This window comes from Pundamilia nyererei, unplaced genomic scaffold (assembly GCF_000239375.1).
Source record: "Pundamilia nyererei isolate P.nyererei 1_Seehausen unplaced genomic scaffold, PunNye1.0 scaffold00347, whole genome shotgun sequence".
In the NCBI taxonomy this organism is placed as follows: domain Eukaryota; kingdom Metazoa; phylum Chordata; class Actinopteri; order Cichliformes; family Cichlidae; genus Pundamilia; species Pundamilia nyererei.
Window position 1 is genome coordinate 163,959 of NW_005187748.1, and position 10,859 is coordinate 174,817.

A 10,859-nucleotide genomic window follows, 5' to 3' on the forward strand; every position below is an offset into this window, starting at 1 on the left:
AATTGAATTGAATTGAATTGAATTGAATTGAATTGAATATGAAAAAAACGATGAAATGTGTTTCAAAGACTGATTGGAGCTAAACGTCGTCTCATCCTGACCCTACTGTTGTGCACATGTGCCCTTCAGGGCTGGCATACTGTCGACACCTGTCCACGGTGCGGACTCACCTGTCAGCTCTGGTCAACCACAACATCGTCCCCCCAGACAGACCCTGCGAGGCATCCGGGGGCCTCAGCAAAGAGGTGTGGAGCAAGTACCAGAAAGACTGCAAGGTGGGTGCAGCCATTAATCCTGCAGGCCCTGCAACATAACGAGACTGCCCGTCCCTCCTCAGTCTGACACCCCCCACCTCTCACACACAATGGCAAATTTAAAACCCAGACACCACAGCAAATTGCCAAGTCATCATCTTGTCAGGGATATTGATCAGCACTGACAGACACAGTAAGTTACGGCTGTTTTGTGCTGTGCAGGCACTCTGTGAGTCGTATTTACAGTAATAGTGAGGTCATCTGATCCACACTGTGAGAAACACTGCTTCAGAGAATAATGAGGAGCAAAGCAAAGCAAAGGATGATGGAGAATTAGCACAGGACGTATCTGCTGTGCTGCATAAGAAACAACTGAGTTACTGCGTGGGAGGAGCTGCACTCATGCTTAACTAGGAGTTTATTTATCAGGGACAAGTACAGGAAAAAGTCCAGTTCATGTGCATATAGTTCCTGACACCAGCCCCTTGATTGGTTTAAAAAGTGCCCGCCATGAAGAAGAAGGTCCTAGGTTTGAATCCACCATGTGCCGGGGCTTTCTGTTTGCATGTTCTGCTCGTGTCTCCTCCCACAGTCCAAACACACGCAGTTAGTGGGGTTAACGGGTGATTCTTGAGTGCCTGTGGGTGTGAATGTGAACGGAAGGAAATCGTGTCTCGTCAGGCGCAGTGGGCTGTACTTCCTCAAGTCAGATGCATAAAGCATGAAAAAGGCTGAATAACTGTAAACTATCATAAAACCTTTGTTGCTCTTATTTGCAGATTACTAATTCATGAAACTTCTTGCCTACAATCTACATTTTGTTTAATCTGAGCGTTGGGCTCTGTGGAAACCCAGAACCTACTAATGCCTGTGGTGATTTGCACACAGGCTCGGTTTAATGCATCCTTCCCAAGGATACTTAGACATGCAGACTGGGTTGGTTTGGGATTCAACCGCTGACCCGGTCGACCTCCTGAGCGATGGAAAAAAATCCCTAATAATTCCTCCCACCGGGATCTCAGTAACACATTCCAGAGCTTCAAGCACGGTCTGCTTTATCTAACTCCCAGTGAACTTCAGAGGTGCAAATAACAAGTAATAGATAAGAAGCTAAAAAGCTATGAAGACAACAGGAAAGGATACAAACAGCTGGAACAATATGATGAACAGTCCTGTCGGCGCTGAGTCTTTCCTGAATGCACCCCGTTACACATGACAGCTGTATGCAGTGAACAATAGTGTGTTTGTGTCCTGAACAGACGTGAACACGACGTACACGACTCGCCCGCATTGTCCTGCTGGCCCGAACAGCTACTAGAGCATCAAACGCAGCTTAATCCTCAGCTGAAAACAGAGCCCAAGCAAATGCACTGGATGTCATTAAACTGTTAACAGCTGGAAATTGATTTTTAAATAAATTAATGAAATATTAAACTGTTCTGAAAGACTTTTACCAAACATGGTCGAGAAGCTATGAAGTCTGAGACGAGGACAAAAGGCTAACTATAATGATCCCAGCGATACCCTGCAGCTGAAAGTCCTTCACTCCGGCGTGGACAGACTCTTCTAAGCAAAAGTCTTTCACTTATTGGATTTAAGTTCAAATCCCATGTTAGCTCTGCTTAAGCCAGCTGCATGTGTGAAGCTGCATGTGTCTTCTGAGCAGAGCCAGGAGGAGGAGAAAGCTCTGAAACTGAGTAGTGCAGTTAGAGCGGTCTGAAGCTGGCGTTTGCAGACCCCAGTGTGTGACTGTGTCCGTGCTCGGTGTGAGATCCACCATTAAAACGCAGCAGTTTCAGAGCAGCGTGTTCCTGCACGGTGCTGTAAACCAGCATTATTACCTGTTGTGTTTGTAAAGCAGAGTCCGTTATTAACACAAAGCCAAAGCTGAACTTCGTGAGCCTCGGTTTCCTCATCCTGCACTCATATATCATTCCACCTGCTGATGGAGCATATTAATTGAAAGTGGAGGATGGTGCACTGCTCCTGCTGTCTCCACTCTCTCCTTCGCTCTAATGAAAAGTTAATGAGTTTCAGTGAAATGAAGTCTCCGTGTGATACCATCGCAGCTATTAAAGCAGCCGCCGTAATCATTCATCAGCTCCAACAAAGTCATCATTACTAATTTACACTCTATTCATATCTGTGTCGTTTATCTTCCGCTCTAATCTACGTCTACTCCCGTACGGAGCTCCATCACTCTTTCTCTCCTTCCATTATTGATGCACTTCCTCTTCCTCTCAGGCCTTTTCTTGTCTATTATGTTTCCTCTTTTTTGCCTACCTTCCTGACATTGTGTGTGTGTGTGTGTGTGTGTGTGTGCGCAGAACTACAAGGAGCTGGAGCTGCTCCGGCTGGTTTATTACGGTGGAGTGCAGCACGAAATCAGAAAGGAGGTGTGGCCTTTCCTTCTGGGACACTACAAGTTTGGCATGAGCAAAAAGGAGATGAGTAAGGTACAGTGCACGTGCACACACACACACACACACACACACACACACTCTTTGAATTTGGCCTGAAGTTAGTAAAACCCTGTGTGAAGATCGATGCAAAGATCGGCGAGCGGTACCAGCAGGTGATGCGGGAGTGGAAGGCCTGCGAGGTGATCGTCAAGCAGCGGGAGAAGGAGATGCAGTCGGCCATCTTTGCCAAGCTCTCCTCAGGCAGCAGCATCGACAGCCACGTCCTGCGGCTCGTCCACAGAGACTCCACGCTCAGCAATGAGGTGAAGGGCTCAGAGCAATATAGCATCCACTCAGTGATACACTTTATTAAGTTGGGGGGTGAGAGTTTATTAAACGTTACTATAAATCTGAATATCCGCTGTATGAGGTGAGCTTCATACAAGCAATATCCAAAGTCTTTGTTGGGTTGTCTGGGTGAGCTTTATATTATCCTCAGAACTTCATTTGGTATCAGCAGCATGCAGACGCTGCACCGTGAGCTCTGTTATTATCTGTTATATTTTCATTTCAGCCTGTGTTGTTTTGCATTAAGACGTCAAACTAAAACCTCCACGGATGGAGCAATAAAACATGTTAGTGGCTGAATTATAGACAGTGCACGTCTCAGTGTTTCTGCATAAGATGAAATCAGTAAAAAATCCGGATGTATCGACTCGTTTTTAAAGAGATTAAACTGGCACAAACAGACTGAAGTATGATTAATGTTCACCTGGACAGTGAGTGCTGTGATGCTGTTTTGATGGTTTCTGTAAAGCAGTGTGAAGTAACAAACAAGCAAAATAAGTTTCACTCTACAAAAGTAGGCTGCAGACGTCTCGCACAAGCTGTTAGTCAAATAACAGCAACAGTGTTTGACAGATGATCTGATAACAATGCTGCAAAACGCAGCAGCCGCACAAAGACGGCTGAAAGATCAGTCAGTGAGTCGATGTAGCAGAGGTGAGACAACGCAGCCGCGCCCCCACCTCAAAGAATCACATGCACAGTTAGGTTTATATGCACAGTTAGGTTTATATGCACAGTTAGGTTTATATGCACAGTTAGGTTTATATGCACAGTTAGGTTTATATGCATGCTCAGTCGTCCAGTCAGGAAATCCCAAAAGGCTGAATCTGCGTTGTCAGTGGGAGAAACTAGCCGACTGCAGGAACAGTGGGCTGTGAGGTGATCATAGGTACTGTTCACAGAGAGTTGGGGAAGGGCTGCACTCACCTGACCTCGCAGCCCATCGTTCCCTCAGTGGCGCTAGTTTCATTGTGCAAACGTCCTGTTTATGAGCGATGAAACGTTTCTCCCACTGAGAACGTCCAGGTGAACAGAACCAACCTTTTGGGATTTACTTAATCACACATCATATTGCATAAAGCACCTCGAGGCTTCTGTTGTTGTAATTTGGCACATCGTGCCTTCTGATTCCTCCGCCCCCTTTTCAGGTGTTCATGTCTGTAGATGAGCAGGATGCAGGAAGCCAGGAGACCCCCAGCGGAGAGGACAGCACTCCCACAATGACCAACCTGGTGCCCCCCGTGGCCCTCCCACAAGAAGAGCGTCCTCTGGTAGAATTCGATTCCCCCGACTCAGGGCTCCCCTCCTCTAGAAACTACTCTGTGACCTCTGCTCACTCCCAGATCCTGTCTAGTATCGATGACGGTCAGAGCACAGAGGAGGAGGGTGGGGGCGCGGAGGACGGCAGGACTCCCAGTGAGCTGGCGGGGTGCCGGGACTCTCTGACAGAAGACAGGCTGTGCAGTCAGCTGGACAAACTGGTGACCAGTGGAGCAGCTGCTGAGGGGACGTCACCATCGCTCTCTTCCTATACAGTACGTACAGTGTGTGCATACATTATGTCCGTTTATGGGGCTTGTTTTTTGCATTGATGCCACATGATCAGAACAAAGTGCTTGGAGAGTGACAGCAACCTACAGTCTGTGTTTGATGGACACACCGTGCAGTAACACTGAGCAGATTCCACACAGCAGAAAACTATTTTTCATTTTGCAGATCGAGTTGTTGGACACGGTCGCCCTCAACCTCCACAGAATAGACAAAGATGTCCAGCGCTGCGATCGCAACTACTATTATTTCACCACGAGCAACCTGGAGAAACTCCGCAACATCATGTGCAGGTAGAGAAAGACCTGAAGACGGAAGAAGATCCTCCTGTTGTTTTATGACGATGATTCAAATCACTGAGTGAAAACTGAGCTGCTACTGTTGAATATCAAAGAAATGCATCTGTATCGCTCTGTGGTTTCACTGGTGTGGCATCGCAGGCACTGGGTAAGGTCTCTGTTAGTAAGAAGGCTGTAAAACTGATCCAGGGTCAGGTGCGATGAAGGGTTCTCATAAACGGATCTGTTCTTGCTTCCTGGTGAAGCGATGCTCTGCCTGTCCATGTTTCACACGTTCCAGTGACAGACAGCTCAGTACTAACCCGTGTTTGATACCCAAGTCTGCTTTATGGACCTCAGTGCTAAATGGCATCGTGCAGCCAGGGCTATGTAAGACAGGCCTTTAAGGTGGAATTAATTAAGCCGTTATTTAAAAAGCCATCAATTATAGACCTCAAAAATTCTTGTGAGTAGTTGTGAAACAGCTGATCGTCTGCAGAGGAGCTGCTTATTTGTCAGAGTGGATAGGAAGATAGTAAAGCAGTGAGCTGACTGCAGATCTGCAGAGCTGTAGATCTCTGTAGTACTCTGATGGTTTGGCTACTCTCTTCACTTTTTGCTGTATGTACAGGAGTATTAGATGATGATTAGATGATTACTAGGGCTGCAACGATGCACAAAATTCACGGTTCAATATTTTTTTCGATACAAAAAAATGTTCATGCTTTTTTTAATTTGTCACTTATTAAAATTATAAATATATATTTTAACTCAAAAGTACAGTTTTTAAATTTAATGTTCCTGAAACAACAAAGTAATAAAAAATAAATCTATCTGATTGAGGAATCACTCATCTTTGGAAAAGAGAGTTTATTACAGAGAGATGGCTCTTTCCAAAATAAAAGCTATACTATCCGCTTCTTCTGGGCTATATTCTCAGCAGCATAAGGAGAATCATGTGCTAACAGCTGTCTGAATGACTCGGCTAAAGTTAGTAGCATGCTTGTTGTTTTTGTCTTTGCACTAGGATGATGTCGGAGTAAATGTGCAGTCATACTCGTTGTGTTCCCACTAGTGCTGTCAGGTTAATCTGAAATGACCTTCACGCCACAACACGGCAAACCTCCGTTAACGAGCTACCCCTGATCGCCCCGTGCATGGGGCTAGACGGCCAACACGTTAACGAGCTAACTGCGCTAACACTCTAGTTCCCACCCATGTAATTGAGCATTGCGTGGCACATCCAACATACTGTTTTACTTTAGTCCATGACGCGCTTACCTTCAGGGTCATACGTCACATGAAAACCAAAATAATTCCAAACGCCAGATCTGAATGAGGGTGGGGGAGGTTCAGTTTGCCATGTTGCAAGGAGTTTAGCTTCTGTCTCGCTAGCTTGCCCTGCGCTCAGTGAATCTGTGTTCGACTGCTCCGCCTAGGCTGCACTGTCGAGCGCAGATCCACTGAGCGCTCAACACAGACAGCATCGTCAGAAGGAAAGTTGATAGAATAAATTAAAACTGTTGTATTGTTCGATACATATGCGTACCGAACCGAAAGCTCTGTATCGTTGCACCCCTAATGATTACTTGTGCAGTGATGAGTAGGTGCAGAAGGTGGAGGCGAGTATTTTACAGAGTGAGAAGAAGCAGGTTTTATCTCCAGCCTGTTTGTGTTATTTCCAGTTTCTAGCGTTTTATTTGTGGAGAACGAATCACCAACATTCACAACAGCTACCGATGTGTGTGCTCTCTCTTTAGTCTGTCTCTCTTTGCCTCTCTCTTCCTGGCAGCTATGTGTGGGAGCATTTAGAGATGGGCTACGTTCAGGGCATGTGTGACCTCCTCGCTCCGCTCATGGTCATCCTGGATGATGGTGAGAGAAATGAACTGAATTACTGTGAGCTCACAGATCAAAGCCCTGCCTAACAATGAGAAGCTAAAAAGCATTTGTCCGTTTAGCCAGTAAACACATGTGCAGCAGCAGCAGAGCGCTTGCTTTCATTTCTGCAACAGTATTTATTCCAGAACAAATATTCAATAAATGATCATTAACTGTGTGTGTGTCAGAGTGCCTGGCGTACAGCTGTTTCACTCAGCTGATGAAGAGGATGAGTCAGAACTTCCCTAATGGTGGAGCCATGGACTCGCACTTTGCCAACATGAGGTCACTGATCCAGGTGATGGATGATATTCATAGAGTGAGTATCAGAGAGCGAGAGACGCTCCAGCTAACAGCTGCTGCTGTTCTGTGTGATGGCAGATCCTGGACTCGGAGCTGTTCGAGCTGATGCAGCAGAACGGAGATTACACTCACTTCTACTTCTGTTACCGGTGGTTCCTGTTGGACTTCAAGAGAGGTGAACACGCCATCCTCCTCTCACGTGACGTTTCTGTTTTCCGAGCGCAGACAAAGTGTGCATGTTGAGAAGCGCTCTTTAGAAATGCAGATTACGGGAATGTGCTGTGTGCAGAGCTGCTGTACGACGACGTGTTTGCGGTGTGGGAGGTGATCTGGGTGGCTCCCAGGATTTCCTCGCAGCACTTTGTCCTCTTCCTGGCCTTGGCGCTGGTCACAGTTTACCGTGAGATCATCGTGGACAACAACATGGACTTCACCGACATCATTAAATTCTTTAATGGTAGGACGCACATTCATACCAGTGCTCTGAGGTCTGAACAGTGAGTAGAAACTTCAGTGTCAGTGGGTCCGCATGTAGAATCTGCAGCGTGGCCGTTAGCGCTGCCATGTTCTCCCTGTACCTGTGTGGGTTTCTTAGATAATCTGGCTTCCTCACAAACACACACATAGTTCAAACTCATTTCAGGGCTCATCAGTTAGCTGCTGAAATCTACAAACTGTGCTGTATTTCCATATTGGTAGCGGTCTCTCTAACAGCCTGTCTGATCCACAGAAATGGCTGAGCGGCACGATGTCCAGCATATCCTGAAGGTAGCACGTGAGCTGGTGCACAAAGTCCAGTCTCTGATGGACAACAAGTAACTGTGATGAAGAAGGCAGAAAGAGGAATGGGAGGATGCGGAGGGAGAGTGTCTGACCCTGCTGGAAACTAGAGCACTTCCTGCCTCCACTTACCCAGGCCACAGCCGGGTGGTCGAGGCGTCCCTTTTCTCCAGATGAAGGCCCCGGGGCGGCTGTTGGAGCTCGGCCCGATCTGTTTACATTGCCCTTCACGTGGAATGCCCATGGTACCTGTTCGGACATGTGGATTTGTCTGCATGCTTGTGAGTTTGATCACACTGTGAACGCATTCTTGAGTTTCCCCAGTCCGACAGAGTTTGCGTGCGTGCATGAAACACACACACACACACACACACTGTCACAACTCGGTTTTCTAAAGTCGCACTCTTTTCCTCGACTCTGAGACAGAACATGTTGGATGGCTGTCAGGAAAGTTGAGGCTCTCAGTGTTTGTGTTTGTCCATGCAGTGCCATCTGTGGCCACTAGAGTGCAGGATGTACACACAGCAGAAGACTTAGCCACGAAGACGTTTTCATTAGTGACCAAATGGACTGTGCCAACGACCTTTTCATGAGTGTTTTCTACAAGCATGTGTGTTTTTACCCCCTCTTTTCTTTTTGTCCACAAAGTCATTATGACACAAATGTTGCCTTTTTCAGTAACAGCCCAAGGTACTTACTTGCACTTTGTTGTGAGCGGGTCCTTCGCGGTCCCTGTGAAGGCCACGCCACAGTCTGTGGGGGCCGGAGGAGCCTGCGAGAGGCCAGACCGTTTAGGAACTCAGGATGAATTGCAGCCAGCTTTTCTGAACATGTCGGTCAGTGTTTGAAGCATGTTTACTCCCAGAGCACAACAGGAAACGCAAGCACACGAGCCTTCCTCCTTATCCTCGCAATTTTAAAAGGGCCACAGCTACGTTTGAGAGCTGCACCTCAACTTATCTCGATCAGTTTCACCTTGAGTTTAAATAGTTTTTAGCTCTTTTTGTGGCTGCTCATCAATTTCAGAGAGCCAAAGGTTTCCGGCACAACGTCACCTACATCCAAGGTGAGCAGGAGAAAGGTGGTGAAGAATCCAGCGAGGCTTGAAACACTAGGAAACGACTTTACGTGTCGGGGTCATTACAAAATACCAAACATGCTATTTCTGGCTTCGCTGAGCCTACAAAGACTGACTGAGTTTTCAAAAGCAGACTAAGAAGACAAACTGATCTAATTAGGATTAGTTGAGTTACAATTTAAAAACTGATTTATCTAGCAGTGTTTGGATATTTTTATGAAAAGAATGAAAATCACTTCCTTGAAGGAAACCTCAAACAGCTGGCTGTAGTTTAGCAGACGTCACAATAAGATCATCGACTCGAGTTAGTGTTGTAGTGCTGTTTGTTCATAACTTACAGCTTTTTCCAGCTGTTTAAAAACAGTATTTAACAGTTAGTCACAAACATGTACCTTTCTTGGTTCCCCGTCCCCGAGACTTAAAAGGAAGTTCTTGTCTGATTGTTGGGATCTCTCGCTAATCTCAAAGGGTCTTTGCCTTGCTATTAAATCACACTGAGACAACAAGTAGTTGAGCTAATTTTGTGATATACTTCCTGGAGTATAATTATTTCAGATCATCTTTGATTAACATTTAAATTTGTATGATCCTTAACTATCACACAACAGAGCTGAACTATAGTGTGAAAGCTCCAATAACCAGCTACAAGTAAATCCATTTAACTTCATAGAAAACGTCCGTTTCAGATCGATCTGTGTTGAACATTTGGTGAAGCTGCAGGAAATAGAAGCACACATTATTAGGCATTCCCTGGGAAAAAACAAACCAGATGGAGTATATGGGATAGAATGCGAGACACGAGGATGCAGGATGTGGTCAGTGCTTGTTTGACTTTTCGCAGCAAAGAATATTCTCGGGAAACATAGACCATCCTTTCAGTAGTTTCCTTTGAAACATGCACGCTGACCTGAAGGCACCACGAAGACTGTTCAACTTCCTTTTGCATTCAGAAGCACTGTCCAGAGAAGTGGTTGCAATTGTCCCTGTGAAGCCGAAGTCCAGCCTCTGAGACTCGGACTGGGTTTGTCTTTACAGTCCCAGGTTTAGAGAAAAAACAACAGAAATCTGAAAGAAGCTGCTTCTAATGCCATCACTAGTGTTCAGTGGATCAGTATTACAGTGTGTTGGTGTTGGCTTCAGAGTAACAGCACATTCACGTTTGTATCTGAAGGGAGTCGGATGCTTTTTTGACACGCTCCCTGCTCTCCCTTCTTCTCAGTGTGACCCTTTATCGCTCCTTAAACCGTCCAACGCGACCGCGTACGATCGGTCGTCCGACACGGACCTGCACCTGTGATTCAAGTGCCAAGAGTCTTCCCCGATCCTAACGTGTACTGTAGTCATCCTGCTCTCCGATTGCTAGTTTGATCCCAGGAACAGGCCGTGGCATTGGATGGACCTCGCTACGGCCCCTCCTCCCCGCCGCCGCGGAGGCTCGGAGGAGGAATCGGGTCCGTGCTTTTTCTTCCGATCAGGACGTTGTGTACCAAAGCCTTGAAACAGCCCCCTCTGTGGCATGACGACAACGTGCAATTTCATACTGCATCTTGAAGACTGACTGTTTACTATTTGTGTAAAATATTTTTGGAAATGGTGTTCTTGAATTCTTTCACTACTGTGCAATTTCTGTCATTTGAGAAACCCATCAAAGTCTATACTGCTGTACATATGAACCAAAAGCCCAATATTTCTATGAAGACAGACACAACATATATACAAATACACATATAACTTATTTTGAGATCTATTTTTATGTTGGTTTTAGCAGCACTAGCCAGAGGTGTGTACTGTGCAGAAATGCAGAATGTGTGCAGACCATGTTACAGATTGACTGTTAAGTGTTCTCTCTTAATGTTGTGCACTGACTTCGAGATTTCAAATTTCTATTTATGTAGGGAGCCAACGATTGCATTGCTGAATATGTATTGGTAAGGGTGTATCATTTGCCTTGAATGTAATGTATTATTAAATAAGAAGTTGTTCATGA

General features: G+C 45.9%; 1 protein-coding gene across 3 annotated transcripts in view; it reads left to right on the forward strand.

Annotated features, from left to right (window-relative positions):
• The window catches only part of sgsm2 (small G protein signaling modulator 2), a 102,296-nt gene extending 91,437 nt beyond the window's left edge, over nucleotides 1-10,859 (forward strand). For all 3 annotated transcript variants that reach the window (XM_013915684.1, XM_005752172.2, XM_013915685.1), the window contains 10 exons: nucleotides 130-275; nucleotides 2,582-2,710; nucleotides 2,797-2,979; nucleotides 4,153-4,539; nucleotides 4,721-4,845; nucleotides 6,623-6,705; nucleotides 6,900-7,009; nucleotides 7,093-7,189; nucleotides 7,304-7,471; nucleotides 7,745-10,859. In XM_013915684.1, coding sequence (XP_013771138.1) covers nucleotides 130-275; nucleotides 2,582-2,710; nucleotides 2,797-2,979; nucleotides 4,153-4,539; nucleotides 4,721-4,845; nucleotides 6,623-6,705; nucleotides 6,900-7,009; nucleotides 7,093-7,189; nucleotides 7,304-7,471; nucleotides 7,745-7,833 — 1,517 coding nt within the window. In that variant the 3' untranslated portion in view covers nucleotides 7,834-10,859. The remainder of the gene's footprint in view (nucleotides 1-129; nucleotides 276-2,581; nucleotides 2,711-2,796; nucleotides 2,980-4,152; nucleotides 4,540-4,720; nucleotides 4,846-6,622; nucleotides 6,706-6,899; nucleotides 7,010-7,092; nucleotides 7,190-7,303; nucleotides 7,472-7,744) is intronic.